We start from the raw sequence: 27,666 nt of genomic DNA on the forward strand, positions 1-27,666 counted from the left end.
TCCTTATCCTGAGGGTGCATATGTATCAGTAAATATTCTGACCAAAGATAGATGGATTAAAAGCATCAGGCGTTGCGTCGCCGATCCTGGGAGCGACGATAAACATATTTCTTAGTTACAGCATTCAGGTGGTGATAGTCCACGCAAACGTACCATGTACTATCTTTCTTCTTGACCAGAATGACAGGAGCAGCCCAAGGACAACATGACTCTTCAGTAATAGCTTTGTCCGGCATATCCCTAACTTGTTGATATAGACCTGGCATTCTGTTGGCGATGATCTATCGGCGCCTGTCGAACTGGCTGTGAGTAGCCTGTGTCAATGTGATGGCGCGCGTACGTGTCGGCGGAACGCATCGTGATCAACTGGTCTCCGAAAAGTTAAAAAAAAATGGCCGAGTAATTCAGGAGTAAACTCTCCAATGCTTTACACTCTTCGCTAGATAGTGACTTGCTTATCATTCGGTTAAGTTGTGAGTCAATATATACGAACATTTGGCGAAAGCTTGTCGACGACGAAATGTACTTGATGTAATGTTGAAGCCAGTAGTTAGCTTTGGTTTTTGGCCCTGCGTGCCACAATCAGCGCAGAAATTCGACAACTGCCACCGTTGCAAGTTGCTATACAAGTGGAATACATGATGCGGGAGATTGCGAAAGCAGCGGCCATTGCTTCCATTCCACCGACCGATGTTCTGGGCGAGACAATACGGGCGCAGCGGTCAGCTAATGATGCCGACGCAGGTTCCGCGTTATCAATTGCTGAGATTTCAGGCGCTCCCAAGTCATAGGCGCGAATTGAATCTCCACACGGTAAATGATTCGCCAGCTCGGAAACGCCCCATGAACTGCGAGGAATAAGAGCTCGTGAAACAGCTGCGGTGTTCTGCTTTATTCAGTGAAGAGGCCAATGCTGGTGGAGCCCAACATGGAAAAACTTGTAGCACTTTATTTTACCCTGCAGGTTTACGCTGTATTCACAGAAGCTGGCGGTATGTATTTATCCCACGTTTTTCTGTTTTTAAAACTTTGTTAGCGCTTTTATCAAAGCTAGAGCTTTTACGAACTCGAACTTGGTTTTCACTGGCACGTGCAGGAGGAGGCCCTTTTGCATTTAACCCGACATCACCTCAGACATTTGGTGTTGTTGCATAAATGACAGTTGCTTATGCATCTGAGATGAATAAGCAGCTGTTTTTTTATTTAAATGAGGACATCGTTCAGTCCAACCGCACTCATAGGAGGCGCATGTACCAGAAGCATACTGGCGGACATATTGTTTAAAATTAGGCACATGTGATAGGGAAACGAAGAATGGATCAACGTACAGTGCTCGCGTCACGCTTTTCCTCGCTCTGAAGAACATTTTGAAGACTGTCTCTGAACTTCGCTGTCATATGTTTATAATCCAAGAAACATGCTTTTAAGGCTCCGAATGAGCTGATTGGAGTTGATTTCGCGCCTACGCATATGATTTTGATTTGAAACATGGCTCAGCTCTGTTTGTTCACATTTTCCAAAATTGTATGCGCGCAACAGCTACACACGTCGTGTGGTGATGTACATCTGCGCTGCGCTCTCATAATCTAGAACTTGAGGGGTAGATTTCTTGTGCGGTTGCGTTAAAGACCCCGTTCAACGAAAATCCAGCGTCGGCACCGTCGTTGTGAGTGAAATTGTTATCATGAAAAAACATATCACATATCCTTTAGCACTCTGTACATCTTAGATTCCAGTGATGCCCAGGGCTATTTATTGCTTATATTAGAAAGTCCCACCAATAATAGGCATCGGCAAATAATAGGATATTAGGATATAATAAAAATATTAGGATACGTAGGGCTTAATGAAGTTAGGATGTAGAATAGCCTATACACTAGAATTAAAGGGGGGGTGGGGGGCACGTACGGTGGTATCCAAGTTTGTCGGAAAGACGAACACTAGGTGTACGATGCCTTGAATGAAAGTATGTCGGTGTTAAAAAAGAAGGCCCATAGCGCGGCCAATATGGTGCAGGTGTAGTAAAAAGCTTAATAAGCGGTACAAATGGGAGGTTGAACAGGTCTGCGTGCCACTACAGGCACTTTATCAGGATAAAATGCGCGAGTTATGCACACCTTCCAATGCCTTCGGTCTGTGGGCGCGTTCTGGGGCGTCCGGCACCCATTTGGGGGCCTGTATGCACGCCTGGTGAGCTGATATCGCGAGCTCATTAGGGCAACAAGTATTGGCATTTTTGATACTCAATAATTGATATCGATGCCAGTAAGGAATATTAACAATTTCGTCATTATTTCCAAGGACGTATTTGCCACAAATATAGGTACTGGGCAGCTTCTGGTCAATTTACTCTCGTTATTTATTGCTTACAGAAGATAACTCACTCAAAACCCGTTTTTAATCCTTCAAAATGCTACGGTTTAGATCTCGCAAAAAACACGCTGGTTTATACAGATATGAAAACGAATGGCAATTGCTGAGGAGCAGCGGTTTTCATATTGCTAATATAGTCAACGTGGGTGCCGCTTGTCACCAATTTGAGCCTGATATAAATACATTAAGTTTCAGCTTTTGCTTCCCAAAGCATTGGTATAACTCAGATTTCGGTGCTCCGCAGCCGATGAGTCCGAGAAGTTTTAGGCGGCTGTTTGAACCCTGCGCTGCGAGCGGATCTTTTTTTTTTTTCTGTATGTGGCCTCAACGGATTAAAGTGGAATATTCAGTCAATTGTCCTGGTATGCCATATTTGATCTAAAATGATATATTAATCCATGATGTCTACATCCAATGCCTGTGTCCCTGGGATCTAGCATGGTCTCGATCCGAAGAGATGAAAGCGAATTCACCAACAATTATATGCCCTAATATACCAATTGGTCCCAATATATTTGGACCTTTAACCACACTCGAAAATCGGTCTCTCAATATTATCTAGCACTTGATTACCTCCAAGATCGTGGAAGCCAGTCAAGGATTCATTTTTCGTGTCGTCTGCTATGCTGCCATAAATATTGCTAGGCCTGGGTGGCGAAGAGATATCCACACGCAAATACTGGTATTCCAACTTTTACAATAATTTCCTACTTATCGTGAAAGATAGTGTGCATTGATTGGCCTCAGAAGTAATAGGCCTGCGGGTGGGTGAGAACACGTAATCAGATTCTCACTGTTCTGCTCAGCCCAGTGTGGAGTTCCAGATATACCGCCACTTCTGGACCCCCAAGACCGCATCTACGGGGGCACCGCTGCGATACCTGGAAGCTGGCCATGGCAAGCGGGCCTCTACACGCACAACTACCTGCACTTCTGCGGTGGTGCGCTCATCAACGAAAGATACGTCATCACCGCAGCACACTGCCTATGGCAAGTTATCTGCCCTGTGGTCTTGCGCCGAGTTTGAAATCGCAATCACAAATTAGTGGAAATGGTCCATGCCATGCTGTAACCTGAACAAGCTTACATCGTTCCAAAAACGTCAGAAAAAATGTCCACATGAGTTCTCATCAAAATTGTTACCCAACCCTAATTGGTACAGAGTCGAGGGTGATGTCATGCTCATTCGCATTACATTGTTCCTAACCATTCAAAGCTCTGCTTGTTGTTTTTTTTTAGCAGCCACCGGCGTGTGGCCTTATCACTGTGAGTGCGGTGCGCGGATCGATGTTCGTTAATAATAGTTGTTTAGAGACGCGCCTTTGTCATTTCCATTGTTGCGGTACAAGTTTCGAGATGCATCTGGAAGGATTTTAGCCACGTGCTTGTGTTTCTACAATGTTCCAGGTTATGCTAGTCGTTGTTCACGCTTTTATCTACATTTTTCTATGCCGCCTTTACATTGAGCGCTGACGAGTGAAACGGGCGTTCTTTGTTCGTCTACCAGCGAGCACGTTTGCTGTTATCGCCGCCATGGAGCTCAATAAGGGGTTTCTTTAGTGCACTCACAGACTCTTCACTCGCTGTCATCGGCCTTGTCATCACCACGTGACGTAGTTTTGCTAGTGAAGATGGAACCTACTTTGTGACAGGAATTCGAGCTTACATCAGTCCCTCAATGACGAACCGTCAAGCAATACTATGCCAAATGGCGCTTTCGCTGGTCTTAATCGATTCAAGCAGAGTTGAACGGCCTTTACGCGATAGCATTTAGAGCTCGTTCCGTGGGGTTGCCGTTCCATGCCGGTGCCATTGCCGAGACCTGGAATGGCGTCAGCAGTCGCACACTTCTCCGAAAAGCACGTACGCTGTTGCATCAATAGAATTATGCTGTGTCGAAGAGTTTGCCGTGATGTTTTGTCTAAAACGACTGTAGAACAGAAAGTGCCTAAAATATCTAAATGCATTAGTGGTTAGAGCGCCCGTCTCGGCTGCGGGAGGTGGTTAGTTCGAAATCCACCGCCGGACACGCACCGGTAAAAATGGGTACAAGCGTCCCCCGGCTTGGCGCTCTGCTTTTCCAGGGGTGTGCGTTTGGGAGAAGCTCCATAAACTTAAAACAGTACTATCATCCAGCACGAGTCATAATTGATGCATAGGCACGAGTTATAATTTATACATAGAAGGCGTAGTTCTGGCGCATAAAGACTCATGGCAGTAACTTGAAATATGCTCGGCTGCACTTTGGACTACTAAAATGCGATGAGGCGAACGCCTTTATAACGTGGTTGTACGTAGCCCCGAACTACCGTCACGTCTCTTTCTCTCTCTCTCTTTCTTCTTTCACTCCCACCTTTCTCCTTTTCCTTGAGGCTCGGCGTGGGTATCCGCAGAGAATCGTGATAGATACTGTGCATTTTCTTGTCTGTAAACACATTTTTAAACGCCGCTGATGCTTGCTGTACTGTTTCTGCTTCTATATGCTGTGTGGTGTGGCTTTCGAAGAGGCGCCAAGTGAAAGGCGCCGCACGGAAGCTTGGATCGGACGCCCGGCGTGATCAGCTTCGTATATGCGTGAATTGTCCGGTTGCATCACGGCCAATCGTGACGTCATCACCGGATGTGACGTCATTATGACATCAGCTCGGTTATTAGGCCTGGCCTCATTATGATGACGTTACATTGTAGTTGGTACCACAGCCGATGATGTCGTCATGTGATTATATCACAGTCCATCAGTTCTCTCATGACTAATTAGTACTAGTAATGACTAGTTAGTCATTCTGACTAGTTAGTGACTAGTTAATCATTATTAAACAGTGCTACCTAATGGGTGATATGATCGTGGCCGGACGGACAAAGCCATGGCTGCGAGTAGGAGCCATTAAATAATAATATAGTTTATTTGCCACCAGGCTTATGTGATAGGGCGGCGGGAAAAAAGCTGCTCGCAGGAAGCGTGACCAACCAACAGCCCCCGTTTTTTTTTTATCTGGCAGAAACAGGGTAGCACCACATGAAAAAAGAAACCTATACACATCGACTCAGCAAGTGAAATATGATACACGTTGTTTGGATCATTGTCTTGATCAAAATGAAATAAAAACACGACATTTAAGGCCATGGCAAAGCATAAGGTCAAAAAGAAAAACAGTATTCAAAATTATACACAATGCATTAGGCGAACATTTTGGTAAGAAAAAGAAAATAGATCAATGTCTTATGACTCCTAACTATTCGAAAGAAATAGCAAAGTAAAACATAAACGGTGTTGACCGGTATTAAGACGAGGCGTAGGAACCTCCCAGCTTGCTGCATATCAAGTCTGGCAACGTGTTACATTTTTTGTAGTTTTTCAAGACTGTTGAGGCCTTGCTTTATCTCTGTTTTATACTTTAAGCTCTGTCGGTGCTTATATATGCTATGAAATATATGCCTGCGTGAAAAAACTGTGCGTCTTAACTACTTCTCCGCACAGGGTCAGGCACATTACTTTTGATGAAGGATTCAGCGATCATAAACTTCGACAGTTATCACTTAATTCTCCTTTTTTTTCACGTCGCGCTCAACCTAAACAAATCCTAAATTATAACAAGGCTGACTTCAACGCTATAAATCGTGGTCTGGAATGTTTCTCTGAACAGTTTTTTCGTGATTTTTCCTCCCGATCTGTTAACAAAAACTGGTCTTTGTACAAGGAAAAAATGACAGAACTCGTGCGCAATTACATTCCTCTAATAACGTTTCGTGTTAACGTATCAAAACCTTAGTTTAACAAATCACTTCGTACATTAAAAAACAAGAAGAAACGCCTTTTTAAATCAGCGAAGCGACTTTGCACGCAGTATTCGAAAACACAATATAAGTTATGTGAAGCATCATACTGCCATGCTGTCCGTAAGGCGAAGCGCAAATTTCTGTCACATGATCTTCAATCGCTCATGAAAAATAATCCAGCCAAATTTTGGAAAACCATCTCCCCCCCATCACGCACGTTCGACAATATTTCTTTACTGGATGCAACCGGATGTCCCATTCCTAAGGACAGCTGTGCAACAGTTTTTAATGATTTTTTCACATCTGTTTTCACTAACGAAGACCATTCCAACCTACCTAGCCCACAAAAAACCGATTTCCCTTTCATGAGTGCAATAGACATCACTATAGAAGGCATTGCATCTCTAATCAAAAGTCTCAAAATATCTACTTCTTCAGGATTAGACGGAATAACTACCAAAATTCTAAAACACACTGTAGATGCCTCTAGCCTCATCCTCTGTCATATTTTCAAACAGTCATTAGAAACTGGCGAAATTCCGCATGACTGGAAGATTGGTCAAATAATCCCCGTGTATAAATCTGGTAACAAACACTCTGTCAGTAACTACCGCCCCATATCGCTAACAAGTGTTCCATGCAAATTACTAGAACACATCATTGCATCTAACGTTGCCTTCCACCTGGAGCGAAACGGTTTCTTCTTCGCACACCAACACGGTTTCAGAAAAGGGTTTTCCTGTGATACACAATTATTAGAATTTACTACTGACCTCTTTAAGAACATGGACGAAAATTGCCAGACTGACTGCATATTCATTGATTTCTCTCGTGCATTCGACCGCGTCGCCCACTGTCGCCTCATAGCTAAATTGTCACTGCTTAATTTAGACAACCTAACACTCTCTTGGATTAGAAACTTTATGTCATTTCGCAAGCAGTTCACTCTTTTCAATAACTTTTCATCTCCCCTTAGCGACGTCACATCTGGCGTTCCTCAAGGTAGCGTCCTCGGTCCTTTATTATTTTTAATATACATTAATGACCTCCCATTTCACATAAGATCATCAGTTCGGCTGTTCGCTGATGACTGCATAATTTATCGTAAAATCCCTTCTCTCACTGACCATGTCATCCTTCAGTAGGACTTGGAGTACGTAACTAACTGGTGCAGATCATGGCAAATGACACTTAACACGGAAAAATGCAAAATAATGACAGTCAGTAGGAAGCATTCCCTCTCAACCCACAATTATTCACTCAACAGGATTTCACTAACCCGCACATCTTCTTATAAATATCTCGGCTTCATCTTACCGAAAATCTTTCATGGGCGACGCATATTGAAAAAATAACCGCCAAAGCATCGCGCACGCTCGGCTATCTAAAGCGAAATCTACATAGCGCACCTATTTCTACTCGTAAGCTCGCATTTCTAACTTTCGTTCGTCCTCAACTAGAATATGCATCATCCATCTGGTCACCACATCAAGAGTATCTAATCAAATCCCTAGAAGCTATTCAAAACCGTGCAGCACGTTTTATTTCCCATGATTACAGCCGCCATACCAGCGTGACTAACATCAAGTTGTCCTTATCGCTCACAAGTTTACAATCACGTCGGGATATCGCGCTTATCTGCTTGCTACACAAACTAATCTACAGCCACCATGCATCAACAGTGCCACTTACTAGACCGACTCGCACCTCCCACCGCCTGAATAATAAAATAAGTTTTCAACGTCTATTCGGCCGAACACATGCATTTAACTTCTCTGCCTTGCCACGGGCTATAAAGGGTTGGAATGGTCTTCCCGAACGCATCGCTAACATATCTGACCCACTAAAATTCAAAAACGAATTGAGTACCTTTTTGCAGTCAGAATAACTTTTTTATATTGCGTTCACTGTGTCAGGTTGATTTCGTCCAATGCCGCTAACTATTGTATAATGTCATAATCCTCTGTTTATTACTTCCCATGCATGCTCTAATACTTATTTGCAGTTCCAGTCCTGTATAACTGTTACCTTTTGTATTTTAAACTATGTACCATTGTTCCTTTTGATACACTGTAACCCCTCCCCCTCACCCAATGTTCCATGTTTGGAACCTGTGAGGTATTTGTATAAATAAATAAATAAGTATGGTACTCGTATTTTTTCTGCAAAATATGACTGCGTTGCAGGCTACAGGGAAGTCGAGGTCCCCCTACTAGTTGACTGTAGTTGAGATGAGACTAAAAAAGCGAGTTCTACGGAAGCAATTTACTTGGTGCTGATAGCTGATGTTTCATTCCACCTATCAAGCTGGTGATGGAAGCCAATGTTGTCGGTAAGTGGGTTATATGATCGTCCCAAAACATATGAGGCGAGAAAATTACACCAAAGCATTTTAAACTCTCTGCAATTTCTATATTACGGAAGTTCAGTGTTATTGCTGCATGCGGCGCGATGAGTTTGTTCACTGGTCGGAAAATTACTGCCTCAGTTATCTACTGATTTATACGCAGTGTTTGATATTGCCCAATCTCCCAGCACTGCTAGGGTATTATTACATCTGGTTATTATTTATGATAAGTTTGTTCCAGAGAAGAAGATGCTAGCATTGTCAGCGTAAATGATAATTCTTGCATTGCGATTGATGTTTACAATGCCATTAAGGTGTAGTGAAGAGGAGAGTTGCAAGTATGCTACCTAGTTTTACACCACAACGGATATATATAACTGCAAAAAAAGACATTATATAACAGAACCACTTGCTTCTTCTGCGATAACTAGGACTGCATTAGTTGTAAAGCCTGTCCGCGCATGCCATAACGATTTAATGTTTGCAACAAGATATTGGGATCCACTAAATGGAAAGCCTTTGTGAAATCGACAAATACACCAAGTGCCATGGACGTATTTTCAAATTGTTCAAGAACTAATTCTTTCTGTTCAAGAAATGCAAGTTCAGTTGATTTAATTTTGATGAAGACGAACTGGTGTGAAGTCAGTATTCGTTACTTTTCAAAATATTTCGATAAGCGGCTATGCAAACTTTTCTCAAAGACTTTCTAGAACACAGGCCAAATAGACATGACTTGTAGTTGGTCGGATCATGCCGGTTTGCGTTTATTGAGTATTAGTTACATTCGCCATCTGCATATTTGTTTAAAATATTCCAGTCATTATACAGGCATTGGATAAAATGCAAGGTGTGGTGCAATTATACCCGCTTCATGTTTCATGGGCAGGCTATCGTTATCACGGCTTGTACTCGTTTTCAGGTCCCTTATTACAGATATTATTTCCTGCACAGTTGTAGGTTAGGTTGTAGAAGTATAGAGTCATAGTTGAGAGCATTCATGCATTGTACGACATCAAACAGGCCATTTGAGTGGCTATGTTGCAAAAGAAGGTTTTCAAATCATCAGCTAAATATTTCCCAAATAATTCTGGACCGTGCACTACCTGTTTTGAGGGCGTGGCTGTCGCCTTAAAATTCAAGACAGCCATAACAGGGCGGAAAATCTACCCGAGGAGAACACCTAACGTGTCACAAATCCTGGAAGGACCAGCCGATTACTATAGGCAATAAAGCACTGCAAGTGGTAACTAAATGCGCATTTAAACGACAGAAACCGATCTTTTATCCGAACCCTGAAAGTAAATGTCCGGGGAAGAGAAATTGCAGTTAAATGCATTTGGCAGGCAGCCTCAGCTCATCAAAGGCAGTTTAATGAAGTCGCTGAAGAGGGGAACGTATTAGAGTACTATCTTCCCAGTTATCACAAATACGCGAGAAGGTTTAATTGAATGCGACAGATATCCGTGGGGGAATAACCTCGAATAAATTATATCCTAGGCAAGAACAACAAGAATAAATGGGCGCGGGCAGAGAATAAATTGAAAGGTAAGTCAACCGACGGTCTTCAATGGTAAAAGAGTCTATGATCTTATCAGGAAGTGGCCGACGCAATGTCGTAAAGATGTGCGGTCAACGTGACCATATACGTCACAGGAAGGGCGTAAGTGCAGGAGAGAGGTAGAGGCCTTATGCCTGCATTGGATATTCACGTGATACCGGGCGAGAGGTATTCGTCCAATATATGGTTTTGAGCAACAATTCTTATGACAAGGCATTCATCCCAATAGTGCCAGGTTGTACACTATGTTGGACGGACCCTTTGATGCGGCCCTCATGCAATGATGAAATTGCATTGCCGAAATTTCTAACAAAAGATTCCATATAACTGAGTTCCAAATGCAGCTTTCAAGTTCACAGCGTTTTTGTACCTGCCGGAGAAGCGAGTGCAGTTTCGACTATTTGCTCGTAACTTCAAAGAATTAATATGGTTTTATATCAAATTAAATAACACAGCAAACACGCAGAAGTTGTAACTCTAGATAGTTTTACTGTATTTTTTTATAATATTGTGTTGTGCTGTTCCGTAAATTGGACATTGTAGTTGTTGCAACACTCATCGCTAGTGAGAAAATATACAATGCGCTAACCTTCATGATCTCAGTAACTTATTCAGAGAGCATAAGGAGAAACTGTGACCCAAAAGCATCTCGAGGGCCAAAAGGATATAGCTGCAGTTATGCATAGTCGCGATAATTTTACTAAGGCATAAAATCTAGAAGATGCACAGAGGACGTCTGTTTTTAATAACAGGGGCTGTAAAATTCATCAGGCGCAGCTTTCCGGGATATTCCCAAACTATCGGCGCATGTTGACTGCCGATAGCAATAACTAGAGAACTCTCGCAGTTGTAACTGCAAGAATTCTGCTAAGTCCCAAGAAACTCTGCACGAACGTAGTGCATGATCAGGATAAATATTCTTCCGTCTCACTGGCAAATCTGACTTATATAATGATTTCAGCATTGACACCAATTCTGGTGCCGTACAAACTCAAATGTGTGCACTGAAATTTCAAACTTATTGTAGTTAAGATGTTTATCTCTTATATTATGGTACTAGCACCAACTATGAGAGTTTTCCGGCATTCTATAGGCTTACAATCTAAGTTAAGCGCTTCTATGTGCGCAGAAGAATAGTTCTGGTTCCGGTTGTTGTCCACAGTCCACAGATTTTATTATAGGAATTAGGCAGGAAGGACTCAACATATTAAGGAGTTTGGTGCTCTGGCGTTCTTTCTTATCGGTGACATTTGCCTTTGCCTAACTCTTTTTGCACCACCAGAGCTACACGGGCTTAGACAAATCAAATATACAAAAAGTGGGTTGTAACAAAACAAAACAAGATCAGATTGTAAGAACAAAATAAAGAAACAATTAGATGTGTCTTAAGTGTAGATCCGACAGCGCATTTCACCCAGCATTCTCACTCCGCGACTTTTTGTTTGCGCTGATATACTGACACATACTTTAGCAAGATGTTAAACGTCTTTCGTTGGTCTCATTTTTGGGAAGAGGAAGGCGGACTATGTGCCCCACTTCTAAGTATAGATCTAAGCGGGATACAATTCAAGCTAGTACAAATTACGTTGGCTCTGATCAGTGTCGCAAACTAGCCTCTAATTGGACTAGCAGACGCCTGCTACACAAGAAGTGAAACAGTATAACACTAATATGAACCCTCCGCATTGAACGGCTGAGGCACAGGTTAGATGAGAGATCGAGTGGGTAATTTTTCTGAAATATTTTCTGAATTCTGGGTTATGGCGACGCCGTAACGAAGGAGGTAAATACGCTCTCACATAAATCGACGGGAAGGAGATGGCAACAGATCTGCGGCGGAACGAAGCCGATACGCTGTTACATAAAAGAAAAAAGAAGAGAGGAGGGTTGCAGAGAATACAAGTGAGCAGCGGTTCTTTTGGTGAGCCGGCACTCTCATTCAGTGATCCGATTCGTGCCGAACAATTCGGTTGTAGGCCGTCATTGCACCCGCCACTGCTTCGGTGGTGGACGACGATGGCTGTTACGGCGCGCGTCTTTCTCTCCCCTCTTCTTTTTTTTTATTCTCTATTTTCACTTCCGACCGCACGAGGCCGCGGAGGTGCCTCAGTTACAGAGCCAGTAGCAGGCCCGTGCATTTTCTTTTCCTTCTTCCTACAGCCACAACTACAGTTCCTTGGAAGTCGGATCTTCTCGGTGCGACGTCGGCGCCATCTATTAGCGATGCGAGAAAGCAGCTGCCCTCCCGCACGGCTTTCGAAATCACCATCACCATCTCCCGTCTCCCGTGTGCGTGAAAGAAACGCCCGCGATAGGATGATCTCAGAGGCCATGCCTCCCGCCCTTCCTTAGAAAAATTTGAAACATCCTCTAGCCTTCGGGTGTCTTTTGAGCCGCTCTTTCAAAAGAGGAATAATGAGCGGCAACTCTTTTAGAGAGCTGCCGTTTAGTGAGCTGTCGTTCAGTGAGCCGTCTGGAAACGTGAGCGGCGGTTCTTGTGGAGAGCCGCCAGTTAAGTGAGCTGTCAGGAACCGTTCTGTAGCCGTGGCTCCGGGGTACAGTACTCGCCTTGGCTTTGGGAGGTAGTAGGTTCGACTCCCACTTTCGGCTGGTCACCCATTTGTTTTCTCAAATGGGCACACGCCACGGCCCGGCCTGGTGTTCGGCTTACCAGGGCTCGTGGCTTGGGAAATAAACCCGCGCCTTGTAAGCTTAACTCTGTGAGCCGTAAGAGGCAGTTCAGAGAACGTTCATCGTCATCGTTCCGGCAGAGTCGGATCTTCTGGTTGCTGCCACTTAAACGCCATCTATTAGCTCAATTCTCCGGTTTATTGCAATCTATTAGCAGTGCGAGAAAGCAGCTCCAGTGGGCAGGTAGGGGTGGATCAAGCCGGCATGAAAAGAAAGGAAACAAAATTGGCGGTAGGAGCGCGGGGGGCTGCTTCGCCGCCATGTCGAAACTCCGCACCCGCAACATGGCAGCCCCAATGCCGGTGTATGCTTCGGGTGGTCGCCACGGGTTTTACGCGTCTTTTGTTTTGCTTTCCTTGCTTGCTATGTATAGTTTTCGCAAGCTTTATTGCAACAAGGCGAATGTCGAATGCATAGCCCCTTCCGCAACCGGCTCGGCAGAAAACAAAATCCTGTTCGGTCACGTACAAACAGCACCGATTGCAGCGCGTCGTGTGCTCTAAAAGGAAACATGCCTTGAAAATTTAAAACCACTCCTCACAGCATGAATGACGAGCGATTTGGTTTGAAGTACACACAAAATGAATTAGTCAATGAACAAAACGCGGTCGGCTTGTGTATCTCGCGGCATAAAAGGAAAGTTGAACATGTTTGAGTTAGAGGACCGGGGAAGAATGCTGTCCTAGGTAGAAAGGAAACAACGTGAGTAGCCAGGGGGCTGAGAGCTCTGTTCCTTGAAAAACACTGCCGCAACGTTGAACAAAAGGGTTATAATAATATACGAAAAACGAAGTAGAGAAGGCAGAAAAAAGGGGTAGGGCAGGCCCAAAAAAGCCCAATTTAAAAAAACAGAAAAAGGACTAGCGTACTCGAGCTACAAAGTACACACTGCATAAAAAAAAAAAAGAAAACGATTGGTCTACATTTATACTTCAGGCCCCCACTGAATTCACTGTATCCGGAAATGTAGGAGGAACCACGAATATATTAATCTACTTTTTCTGTATATATAATTCACTATTTGTGTATATGTCTATACCACCACTACCTCCAATTATTAATAATCAGCCCACATGGCATTTTGGGCTATATTTAGAGATTGATGGCACTAAGTGTTTATTAAGGAAAGTTCTCTGCTTGGTGCATGATTGTCAATGTTAATCAGATAATTTTAAAACTATAGTTTTTGAAATGAATGAAATCCCTCTTGGAGAATGGGTGCACTTCTATTAAATATAGTGGACTTAAAAGAAAGAATCGCATCTAAAAAAAAACGGATGTTACTGTTTACTAGTATTTGGTAGTTACCACGAAGGGAGATAGAATGGTGACACAATTATTTTCAAACTTTCGCTGAGGACGGGGGTTCATTACAATTTGAATTGAGTATTCATGCATACATGGCAGACCATGTGGCATGCATATGGCATGCCCGAAGAAGTGTAATGACCTGTTAATATTATACTTCCGTAAGGATAGGCGTTGACCTCGGGGTGGCTCGAGGGCTCGAGGCCCCCCGCCCCGTCGCGCCAAATATTTCACGCCCTCTCCCCCTATTCTAATCATGCATAACACTGTTAAAATAAAAAAACAAATGCATTACTTAATAACCGTGTTATGTATTTTCACTGATACCTTTGAACGGTTGCACCAGAACACGATGCACGATTAGTGAGAATCCTGATGCATCGTTCGAACCGCAGCAGTCAACGTAAGACGACATCCTTTGCAAGATGTCTTGACATTACGTGAAGAAAGGTTCAGCACGGCTCACTGAACGCTGGGGCGAACTGGTTCTCCAAAGTAGAAAAGAACCGCCGCTCTCGTTTAACTAAACTACGACTCACTCGTTCTTTAATGAGAGCAGTTGCTTTGTCGCACCGCTAACAGAAGTACGGAAGTCTCGCCCAGCCACCCGGCTTCAACGGAATGGTTCGGTAGGTCGAATGGGCGCCGATCCATGAGCGAGAGACAGACAGAACCGGCTTTCCCTCTCTCCAATAGAACCACTGCTCGCTCCTGAGCGAACCAGACTGAACTGAGCGGAATTCATCATGTCACCGTACCAACTCGCTCAGAATTCGTTTCTAGTAACTGAGCTGGGGAGCAGTTCAAATGAGCGGGCTCACATCAGTGAGCTGAGCCGTTCTGAGCCGCCCAATAAAGTGAGCCGCTTTGCCCATCTCGGGAGGGATGCTATTATCCTCAGCAAAATTATCCTAATAGCTTCGTTAGGAGCGTTTCATCCTACGAATACATTTTAAATATTAGGTACAACTAAATAACTGTTTCTATATAAAATTTTGCAAGTGTCAATACTATTTATTTTACTCTTTGTGCGACGCTCCACGATATGTTTCCTGATGAATATACATAATTTCTGGTGTTCATTTCTGAAGTTTGATTTCTCTCCTCGGTTTGTGGATACAACTAAAATAGTTTCATGCCTCCGCTATTTCAGGTCAAAGCCGCTCAAAAACATTAGGGTGCACCTGGGGTCTCACACTCGCCGTGCCATGGATGATACGGAAGTGGCCTACAAGGTCGAAGAAGTTTGTACGCATCCTCGCTTCAATCCAAACAATGTGAGAGTTGAACGCGAGATCTATCATAATATTGTTTCTCCACTAGAGAGACGCTGTGACTCTGTAAATCCACCGATTTCTCAGTCCGATACAACCGCACATTGTATGCTAGTCAGAAAGCGAATGAAAAGTGATAGAGGTGGTGCACAGAAAGTAAATGCAAAATGTACTTTTCTTCCGGCAACTCAATGTATTACTGACAGATCGCTTCGCATTCACGGATACAAAGCCTTAGAGGTCGGTTAGTATGGCATTGCCCTTTGCATTGCGTTTACTGCTTTTTTGGCTTTACCATTGTCCATAAAACGAAGTATGCCTGGTATGGGCTTTTGTCCGATGGAGAGCAAAGACGGCCGGGTACAGTGCGGCGTCTGCATACGTTAAAGAACCCCACGTGTTCGAAATTTCCTTACTTCTTCTCGTCGATTTGGAACGTTAAACCGTTAAATATTGCAAGCCAACTAAACCACGAAAGCCATAGAAGAAGTCGCATGACGGATACATTCTAACAAGCATCATAATGCCAATACCACAGTCGCTTTCTGTTCGCACACGCTGCAAACAAACGAAGAGAAGGCAAAAAATTTGAAGCTCTAATTTCACCAAGTACGCACTCGGGAAATATTTTGAATTTCTTTCAATTCACTTTTATGGATCTGGTGAACCTGCCATGGCAACGTCAACCATCTGAAGGCCATCTCTTAAAAAGAAGCCTTTGCTATCTAATCTCTAGACCCGGTATGACTCAACAGAGGCCGGTATGGTTGGGGCGTTTGGTGAAGCTTGCAAGGTTATGTTCTTGCTCGTAATCAATTAGAGAGATGCATTCTATTCTGCCATTACCTTTTTATGTGAAAGCATTCCTGTCATGAGTGGTCTGAAAAGGACCTATGGGCACAGTTGTCAGCAGATGTGTCTGCCCTAACTCTCAACAGAGGAAAAAAACTCAGCAGCGACTGAGTCTCGCACCCGCGCCAAGACGAACAGATAAGGATCCGTGGCCCAGACGCACGAACGGTATATAATATCTACAGCCGATCACGCCTCGTTTATATCTGTAACTCAGCCCCGCGCTGAGCAGGGAACATCGCCGTCTTCATTAAGCTCTATGTTGAAGTTTTTTTTTATCTAAGCAAGACAAATATGCCATACATACAAGCCATCTGGGCGAGTTTGCGAGCGTAGTGCGAGGCGGGCGAAGCCTTCATACAGGACGAAAGAACTCGTGATGTTGTCGCATTTCCACACGTCAGGAGAATCAAGTGCACACCTGTAATTTTTATTATTAAAGGTAGCTGCAAGACATATGCCATTTTTAATCGACATTTGCATCAATCAGCAACATATGAATGACTTATATGGCACTAGCAAAACCTTCGTTTCTTGTTGCGTTTTGGGAGATTATGCAATGTGCAAAGATATTGCTGCTCGCTGCTTTTCACTCAATAAGTTGCAATGTTTCCATCTACTTTCAGACACACATGCCAGACATTGCGATTGTCAAACTTCGGCAGAATGTGACTTTCAAGAGTACCATATCTCCAGTATGTCTGCCTAAACATAGAGAGGAACTGCTGCTGGGATCAAAGTATTACGTAACCGGTTGGGGCGCTACCACCAGTAAGATTACTGCTTCCTATTGAATATTTTCCTGCATGTTTTCAGCACAGTGGCGTGGATCTATTTAAGATCTGCGTCTCCCCTTGCTGGGAACTCTGCTTAATGTACCTCATGCTTCGAGCTCCACCGCAGACGGTGGTGGGCAATATTTGCGACTTAAAGTGTGCCAACTGTCCGTACATGTGCTCCGCTGTTTCTCATAATCCAATGCCAGTGAAACCTGAAAACTGACAAGCAGTCATCGGGCTTGACTGTAACAAATGTTAACAGAACCTGCACAACTTAGCGTTTGTAAATATTCCCTTAACTACTTTTACATTTGTCGTACCCTTGTCATTTTCTTTTGTGCTAACGGTCAGCCATCTGTTTGTACCTGCATATGCTGCTAAAACGAACGCTACTCTGCATGAATGTATGCGTTGTTGCCTTTTATTTCAGATTTGTTGGTTTCTCATCTGATTATCATCATCTCATCTGATTATGGCGTAGGGTTCGGTCATGGCCGATGACTTCACTAGGTAATGACGTTACAATATCGCGAAGAAATGTTACACTTCTCGCGGACGCACGCACGCACGGACGGACACTCATGAGCCTATAAGGACTGTCGCCTGTATAGAAGAGGGGATTTTGAGGAAAACGTTTCTAGAAAACCAGTTATTTTTATCGAAAAAGTATTGACGAGTCAATTAATCGCTTTCGACGCATGATCTCAGATGTGCACTGGTCAGATGTTCTTAATGAAATGTATCCTAGTCGCTCTTACAATGTCTTTGAAGAAAAATTTCAGAATGCCTATAATGCTGCCGTTCCTCTTGTTCGCAGCTCTAAATACAAAACGTCTAACAAGACGGGGGTTTCAAAAGAGCTGTACAAAAGAATAAGGCAGAAACGCAATCTCTTTGCTGATTTTTAAAGTGTAGGGACATGAATATACTGAAACTATAAAACCGTAAGGAATAAACTCAACACCAATTTGAAAACCGCAAAACAGGAATATTACGCAAAAGCGTTTGCTAATAAACATGCCTCAAATCAAATATGGAGGTCATACAACAACTTAATATCAAAACGTTCTCAACCAACTTCAGTAGAAATTGTGGTAGACGTCTACCTCAGAGGTCGTCTCTTATCAGACATGTTCAACGAACACTTCTTGACGGCTGGTGAAAATCAGGCCGCACAAACAACGTGCACTGATCCAATGTCATTTCTTCAAGTCAGTCCAAAATGTTCAATATCTCTCTCCCCAACAACAACAGCCGACATTTCTAGGAATATGATCTGTTTAAAGAATAATTATTCCGTTGGTGCTGATAACATTAAGGGTGAGGTAGTGAAAGCTGTATCCAATATTATCGCACCTTTGTTGTCACATATATGCAACCAAATACTCAAAGAAGGCACGTTTCCAGAGAAATTAAAGATTGCGAGAGTTTGCATGATACATAAGACTGGAAGCTATAACGATGTTAATAATTATCGCCCAATATCCGTTCTGTCTGTCTTCGCGAAAATTGCCGAACCAGTTATCAACACCCGCCTTATTTCGTACCTCGCTAAGACCGGAACTATTGCCAAAGAACAGTTTGGGTTTCAGAAGGACAAATCAACGGAAAAAGCTTTACTTCTCATAAAGACAAAATAATCCCTAACATCAAAACCAGATTGCTTACACTTGGGCTACTTTTAGACTTTAGAAAAGCCTTCGACTCAGTTTGTCACAAAATTTTACTACGCAAACTAGAATTCTACGGGGTACGAGATCAGCCCTTAGTCTTCTTGAGGGCTACTTGTAATCCAGATTGCAATTTACAATGATAATGACATACCTTCCAGCTACTGCCTTATATGCACTGGTGTGCCAAAAGGCTCAATACTGGGTCCCATTCTATCCCTAGTTCACATGATATGATATCGTTAATATCCTTCCTTGTTCCGAAACAGTTTTATACGCCGACGAGAAAAATAATTTCTTTACTGATGCGAGAGTTTACAAGCTATAGAGAGTAAAGCAAACACCTGGTTAGAAAATCTCTCATTATGGTTGCGGGCCAGTAGGTTAGAATTAAACATCACGAAGACGAAGTATGTAATATTCAGAGCTAAAAATAAAGTCATAGGAGATGAGCCAACTATGATATACAATTCAAACGGTATGCAACGTGTACAGACAATAAAATTTCTTGGAGTTATATTTAATGAATACCTGCGGTGGACTGACCATACTAATGAAGTAAGAAAAAAGATTTCGCGAATTGTGGGCCTTTAAACAAATTTAGGCTTCAATTACCAATATGACTAAAAAAACAACTTTATTTCAGTCTAATTCAATCGCATCCACACTACTGTCTGCTGGTATGGGGCGATACAACACATGCTAACTTAAATTCTTTGTTTCTACTACAGAAAAATGCCATAGAGCAACTGCAAACCTAGCTTACTTAGAAAGCACGGACCAGTGGTGGAATAGCATAGGGCTATTAACCATTTTTCAGTTAAACACTCTTCGGCTAGCGCTTGAAACGTATAATACAACTCATTCTGAACCTTCGTTTTTTGTAGCGCCAGAACTACATTCAAAATCTATATCACCTTCGGCATATACAAATAAGAGCCCCAAAAACAACGAATCACGGGTTGAAAACGATTAGATATCAAATTACTGCCCTTTTAAATGAAAACAGCAATATCCATGACCTCTTTTACCAATGTAAAAGTAAAAAAATATCTACAAAAGAAAAGTGATTGCACTGCTGACTACATGACGTTTTGGGTATATCCTGTGATATATTGCGCATGCATTTTAGTGAGAACAATTCTTTTTCTTTATTTTCCTTCATAACTTCCTGTATTTCATTATTGCTTCTTTTCAAGAAATCTTAATTTACTGTAACATGCACTGTCCAGCTTTTCGCTCTCGTATGTTCATCGTACATTGCTGTACCAGCAGTCGTGGCTTGTGATGGTTTCATGTTGTCGCTTTTCTTTATTCAGAACACCTAAGGTTCAGGTATTCTTATCTTTAAAATGAATTTTGTTTCATGTGCTTGCAGAAATTGATGTCATGATGACCGCTACACACATTGTATTTGCTTGTTTTGTATACATGTGCCGAATGCAATTTGTTTCCCCCAGGGAGGAAAGCCACGTCAGGCGCGTGCCTTTTGGCCTCCATCCTGAAGGGTAAATAGAAATCCACTTCAAAAAAATAAATGAAATCTTAATAAAATAATTTTCAAAGGTGCAGCTAGGCCAGAACCGGGTTCAGTGGAGAAATATGGGAGAGGCCTTCTCCCTGCAGTGGGTATAGTCAGGCTGATCATGATGACGACGATTATGATGATGATGAAAGAAAGGACGCCCTCCCTCTTAATTCAGTCATCAGGATGGGGAAAAAAGAACTGGGTGCTTATAATCGAAAAATAAGGTATATAAATGTCACTTGATGTGTGTTCATCTTTTAACCACAGGATCCAAAAAGGTCACTAAGTCTCCGGAGCTAAAGCAAGCTTTGACTGAAGAAGTTCCGCGAACTTCATGCCCCTATTCAAGCGCAGGATTTATATGCGCGCGGCACACCTCTGGAGTGTCCTGCCCCGTGAGTTATATTACTCACTACACAATTGTATGCATTGAAGCACAGGTAACCACTGATTGTTTGAAGGAAGGTGAAGGATATCGTGCTAGAAAAACTAGGCACCCTATCTATGTAATGACTGGCTGCATTGACGGTACCAGAGTGTTGGAAGAACGCTAAAAGTATTTAAATTCATAGGAAAATGGACGCTAAGAAGTTAAAAAATTAGAGCCCAATAAGCTTACTACCGTTACGTAAAAATATTTACTAAGGTAATCGCTAAAAGAATAATGAAATTTCGATTGAATCAACCATATTCAAGCATATTTTTGGAAAGGGTACTCTATTACCATTCATATTCATACTATCACCCAAGTGATAGAAAAATGCCCGGAATCTAACCAGCCCTTTCAAATAACATTCATTGATTACTTAAAAGCACTTCAGTGAGTCGAAATCTTGGCAGTCATGGATGCATTGCGATCACTTTGTAGATGAACTATATGTGAATGTGCTGGAAGATATCTTATTGCTGCACATAAAACAACCACAGTCCTGCCTACAGAGAACAATAAAATTCAGATAAACAAATGCGTTAGGCAAGGAGACACGATCTCCCCAGTAGAATATATTCACGGCTTTCTTAGAAGAACTATTCAGAGATTGGGAATAGGGGCAGTCAGAGATAAGGGTTGATGAAGAATACCTTCGTAATCTGCGATTTGCTGATGTCATTGCTTTGAAAAGCAACTCAGGGGATCAGCTACAAAAAAACGATTGACGACCTAAACAGGAAAAGCAGAAAGGTATTCGCTTGAAGATCAACAAGAAGACAACTCGTGCAGTGTTAAGCAGCTCAGGAAGGAACAGCCGTTTTCAATAGTTAGCAAAGCACTGCAAGCGGAAGTTGGATAAGATTACATAGTACAGGTAGTAACTGCTGATCCGGACCATGAAAAGGAAATAACTAAAATAATAGGATTGGGAGGAAGTGCATTTGGGACGCACTCACACATTATGACTAGGAGCTTACCGGCACGCTCAAGAGAAAAATACATGAGTTGCATCTTAGCTGTATTCACCTAATGGAGAGAAACATGGAGGCAAAAGAAAAGGCTTCTACTTAAGTTGCGGACCACACAGAGGGCTCTGGAACGTAAAGTGGTAGGTGTAATTTTAGGAGTAGGAAGCGTGCAGAGTGGGTAAGAGAAATATCTGGAGTTAGTGACATTCTGTTGGATATGAAGAAAAAGAAATTCTTATGAGCAGGGCATGTAGTGCCAAGAGAGGATAGCCGATGGTCGCTTAGGATAATAAATTGCATTTCCAGGGATGGAAAGTGCAGCTTTGGGCGGCAGAACGTTATTTGGGCGTATGAGGTTAAGAAGTTCGCAGGGGTAAAGTGGATGCAGCTAGCAGGCTACCGGGTAGATTGGAGGAATATGGGAGAGGTCGGGGCCAAGTAGTGTGTATCGTACGGTGTGTATCGTACGGAAAATAGTGGTGTATGCCGCCACAACGAGGTAAACGCGAGACGCCTAGGGTAAAGCCATAACAGGACCTTTAGACAAGTAAAAAGAAGTACCTGAGGGCGACGTTTTACAGCACGGCAGTTAAGGGTGACGAATGGAGCAAGCGCGGAACTGTGTTAATTGCAGCAATATGGGAGAGGCCTTCGCCCTGTACTGGGTATAGTCTGTCTGATGACGATCATGAGTTAAGGGTTAAATGGTGAAACAGGAGAACGAAGGCCAGCATGGCGAATGATTGCTGGGGATGGTGTAATTCAGGCCGTCCATTGAGGTCACCTCGTAGCAAGCGCTACTGAATACCATCTATACTGTGTTTTGAAGCGTTACACCTTCATCGGCTCTAGCGGTTACGAAAGCTAATGAGGAAATTTTGTTCGGCCATAGGTATTGGCGCTGTTGAAAGACACTGGCATGTGTATTGAGTTTACTATATTTGAAAACTTAAAAAAAAACGCATTCAAATTTTGGAAATTGGAGAGATTGAAATCCAAATCACCATAACAATATATAGCCCTCAAAGGAAATTAATCTATGGTTTGAAGTATATTTGGCCAGTTCAGGAGCTCATCGCCTTTCAGAACAGAGGTATCGTTCCATATATGTGCGAAGGGTGAGGATTGCTTATCGTTTTCCTTTCAAGCCTTGTATGAAGCGGCGAAAAACTATAGGGAGGTAATCTTGCGGGTACGCTCCCCGAAAATGTTCGGTAGAACAACTAGAAGGCAGGTTAAAAAAATCGTAATCCTCATGTAGGCCGGCACTTGAGCGTTACGAATGCTTTAGGGATGAGTATTACTAAGTGTCGCAACACTACCACATGTGCAGCGGTTCCTATCGCAAATGCTTTAAAACAATTCTTAGAATAAAATATACGAGAAGTCAGGAGCCTGGTCACGAAATTATAGAGTGGTCAAGCATCGCCATTTAGGGTATAATGCGGTAGAGATAAGGGCTTCCGTCTGCGGAGGCTGTACTTCACATATTCGATTATAAAGACTTCCCGCTCGCTTAATTAGTACTTCCTTATTATTTTTGTCACTCTTTTTAGCATGGAGATAAACTGATACGTTATCCATCTACAAGACGTAAAGGGCCGTCCACGTCCACGTCCACGTCCACACACACACACACACACACACACACACACACACACACACACACACACACACACACACACACACACACACACACACACACACACACACACACACACACACACACACACACACACACACACACACACACACACACACACACACACACACACACACACACACACACACACACACACACACACACACACACACACACACACACACACACACACACACACACACACACACACACACACACACACACACACACACACACACACACACACACACACACACACACACACACACACACACACACACACACACACACACACACACACACACACACACACACACACACACACACACACACACACACACACACACACACACACACACACACACACACACACACACACACACACACACACACACACACACACACACACACACACACACACACACACACACACACACACACACACACACACACACACACACACACACACACACACACACACACACACACACACACACACACATATATATTGAAGAGGGGTTTATTGGGGCATATTCGAAGGATTGGAGACGGCGACTGATGACACAAGACGATCGTAGAGCGAAGAACAATCTAGTGCGAACAAGACAGTCCGAGCTCTCAGTGCGCGCGCCAGCTGATCGACGTCTTCATAGTCGTTAGTGTCGGCGCTGTATCATCTTCTTCCTTACAATTGCCACGGCAGAAAGAGGTAGCAATCATGACTTCTTAAGGCGAGGGTATGACAAGGGGATCGTAGTAAGGCTTAAGTCGACTGACGTGAACAACTTCTGGGCCGCGGCGACGGTGATCCGAAGAAGGTGTTGCCGGCTCCACGACGTAGTTAACTGGTGATGTATGCTCTAATACACGATAAGGGCCATTATACTCTTCAGAGAATTTGGAATCAGCCGGAACACAGAGTCAAACGAGGGTGTTGGTAGGAAAGTCAGAAGATGAAGAATGGGAACAGCGTCTCGCTCGACGGTACGCTCAGGATGCAGCTAGACGAAAGCGTCGCGCTTCTCTTGAATCGTCTTCAACCGATAACTACTCCGAATGGAATGTAATGAACGCTTGGAGCAGTGAAGACTCTTTGTCGACGTGTTCACTCAGTAGTCAAGAACGTAGGAATATAGCTATGCGGCAACGACGCGTTCAGGAGACAAAAAAAGAACGGCAAAGGGACCATTGCGTAGCCATGCTATTATTGCTTTCGCAACTTACCGGGCTTAACTAAAGCTAAGCCCCAGCTAATTTGCTTCTAATAAGTATGTCCGTTCATTGATTTTTATTGCGTCAAGAATATGTATTGCTGGCCACAATCCATATATCGAATAAATAAATATGCCAGACATTTAGAGCTACTCCAAGTAATAAAATATGCAGTGGCTATTTAATACAAGCAATTGTCAAGTTTGCTAGGAGGTCTCCAGCCACCCCCCGCTCTTAGTTCATTTTAAAACGTTTGAGGTTATGATATGATACCTCAGGGCCACCCTATGACAGTTCAGACTGTCTTACCTGGGGCGTGGTTATGCTCGATGCTCGTCTCCCGCAAGCCATCACTGTCATCCTGAGCAAGACGTTTCGGAAGGTGTGCTGAGCGGCAGAGCTGGAATACTAAGGGGCTCTTGGGGCTATGACAGCGTACAAAAAGGAAACTTGAGCGGCCACCAGATCGAAACCATTGCACGCTATTCCAAGTATTTGAACGGTACAGCTATGACGCCTGAATGATAAAGAAAGTGTAAGTCAAGGAAGTGTAAGTTGAGTGTAAGGACAGCGGAAAAGCGGAGGAGGACGGTAGATGGTGGCATTGGGCGTTTTGAGCAGAAATGAGCAGCGTCTCTTGCAGGAAATATGGATTGAAACATGGAGGTGATATAGGCTGCTTGCCCAGTGGCCAGCTATCAACTCGGCAGCTATAAGATGGAAAGGTACCATTAAATTCGGACTCGGGACCTTTGGTTCTGAAGAATGAGGTGGAAACCCTGGGACACGCAAGGGCGTTCGGCAGGTTCTTTTAAATCGGGATTTTATGTCTATGGCTGGTGGCGTCTCAGTTACCGTGGAAGCCCGAGTATGCACGCTATGTATGTTCGATATGATACGTGAAATCTCAGAGGCACAAATTTAGAGAGTAGTGCTTCAGCGAATAGCGTAACACATGAACGGGAATCTAAATCGTGACGTGGTCGCATCATGCCTTTAAGAGTGAAGTTCAGAGAATGGCGAAATTATATGCTATGGAATGTGTCCTCAAAGAAAGCCCACATCGCCGCGCGACACTGTAGAAGCGAGGTCCTCAAAACACAGCGGACGTTGCAAGTGTCACGAAAACGCCTCTTTTTTAACAGTCAAGAACCGGGGAAGGATTGGGTACCAGCTGAAGGATTACTATGAGGTACTATACAGAATAGGCTCGAGGAAGACATTTATCGAAAGATGCAATTGTTATCTCAGTAAAACTAAACTAACTGGAGAGCTCCACTCAAGTTCCGCATCATTGAGGAGCGTAATTGTCAGCCATGTTTTAGGTCGACATCGAATGCTATATTTTGTTATTCTTGTTTCGGGTCAGAATAAATCGCCTCTTTCATAGGTCTACTGAGTTGATTTTAAATTCTTTAACATACTTCCTTCATGCTGCACATTTTGAACTCATAATATTCCGAAGAGATGGAAAAAAGTTCACTGCCTACACAAAGAAAAAAGTGAAACATTCTTGATGTGTTTTTTCTTGAGTAATTTAACCGCATGACAGCAAATGCCTTGAACCAGTCTACCTACTCCGTGTTGCCATAATAGAAATGGATGAGTACAGTCTGCGTGTGTTTTACTCATATAATTCAATTTCGATAACATGAATATTGGGCATAATGGTCCAAGCCGCAGAGGACGATTTGGTGTTAGAAAAGAATATAGTACTTTCGGTTCACCATGAGCTTCGCATGTGCTTACTGGCTCCCACATATATATTCAGTTGTCGTTATTTTAGCTTGATTATCATAACCTCTTAGCGAAGCATATTCGAGCTTCCTGCGTTATGTATAATTATATGACATATCTTATATGGCAGATTGCATTAAGCTGGCACGAGCACTCAAGACCACGGCCAAAAGGGGTTTCAGATGTTCTCCGTACTCCGCTATTATTCGGAGTACGGAGAACATGTTTGGGAAAACTTTCATCCAGTGGTAGAACAGGCGGGTTCAGATTCACCGATAACAATCGAGTGCAGGCCAAGCAGCTCTCCTAAATGTCGAGTGAGGACAGGAAGCGAGGGTCGCGTATAAGATGCATATGAAGGGTGCCAACTGCTATCGGCCTTAAGGGGACCAGATTAGCATATCAACGTAAAAACGGGATAATAGTTGATAGACTAAGGTGCCAGTCCGGTGTTTTCTTCTCTTTGTCTTCGTGCTAAACAGCGCCCACCAATACACCATGAACTACCTACAACTCACTCAACTTACCCTTCTGTTGATAATAGGTTAGACCACAAAAGAAAAAGAACCAATGCCTCCGGTGAGGTCCGAATGAGTAGCAAAACTTTGAGGGCATGAACTCAGCATTAATTAATTAAAATTATCTTCTAGCTATAATATTATACTTACACTGATCACAAAAGAAACTATGTTGTCATTGGGGTCGGCGGTTGTTGGCTCTCGTCGCAAGTATGAAGGACATGGCAAGACATAAAATGAATTTCCTTTCCGTGAACGCATTCCACCTGTTATAATTAGTTCGGAGAAATATTTACCTTTTGAGTATCGTAGCACACGAATCATCATATGACGAAGATTGAAGGATGGTTAACGATGATATAACACAGAAAGGAAAACAGCTATTCGTTAGGCGCAGGCTCCTTTCGCTGTAGGTTTGTTCTGCAGCGAGGAGAAATAGACTGGTCAATGTCGTTGACTAGATAACATTATCTGACATGAGTATAGCATCCCGTTATACTCCTGCAGATGTATAATAATCCAGAGATAGTTAAATGCATTCAGGCGAATGCGATCTCTGAGATGTCTTGAGCACAATGTGACTTTCCTGTTCTTTCTTAAAGGGCGATAGCGGCGGCCCGGTGGTACACCAAAGGAACGAAACATGGACGCTATTTGGCCTCGTCAGCAGCGGCCCACGAATCTGCGGAGATATCATGCAGGCGCCGCTGCTTTTTTCCAAAGTTTCGCACTACATAAACAACTTCATTTTGCCATACATAGATCCTAAAACACCGCGAAACGTAATTCGCAGAATCTGCACTGTAACCTAACTTGTAGAATTTGAATGCTGCGTGAAGCAGCCAACAAAGAAAAGTAGCGAGTGTTGTTGACGCATGCTCATAATAAAACAAGAACACTCACAACCGATAGGCAAATGTATATTTTTCTAAAGTGCATTCTTCTGAAGTCCTGTATATTTGATTCGACCACCAGTTTCGCAGACACTTTTGTACTTTA

At 43.1% G+C, this 27,666-nt stretch overlaps 1 protein-coding gene across 3 annotated transcripts; it reads left to right on the top strand.

Moving 5' to 3' along the window:
• Positions 1-911: 911 nt before the first annotated feature.
• Positions 912-27,666, top strand: LOC146194624 (chymotrypsinogen A-like). Of its 3 annotated transcripts, XM_084596088.1 has the most exons (7): positions 912-992; positions 3,180-3,363; positions 15,211-15,334; positions 16,810-16,954; positions 20,093-20,140; positions 20,428-20,555; positions 27,270-27,666. In XM_084596088.1, the coding sequence occupies exons 1-7, from the start codon at positions 929-931 to the stop codon at positions 27,477-27,479; spliced, it is 903 nt and encodes a 300-aa protein (XP_084452214.1). In that variant the 5' UTR covers positions 912-928; the 3' UTR covers positions 27,480-27,666. The 3 variants fall into 3 exon arrangements, with proteins under 3 accessions (XP_084452214.1, XP_084452215.1, XP_084452216.1); XM_084596089.1 differs by lacking the exon at positions 20,093-20,140; XM_084596090.1 differs by lacking the exon at positions 20,428-20,555 and having other exon boundaries at positions 27,270-27,397.

Source organism: Amblyomma maculatum, chromosome 3, assembly GCF_055883805.1.
Source record: "Amblyomma maculatum isolate TAMU_Amacu chromosome 3, ASM5588380v1, whole genome shotgun sequence".
Classification (NCBI taxonomy): domain Eukaryota; kingdom Metazoa; phylum Arthropoda; class Arachnida; order Ixodida; family Ixodidae; genus Amblyomma; species Amblyomma maculatum.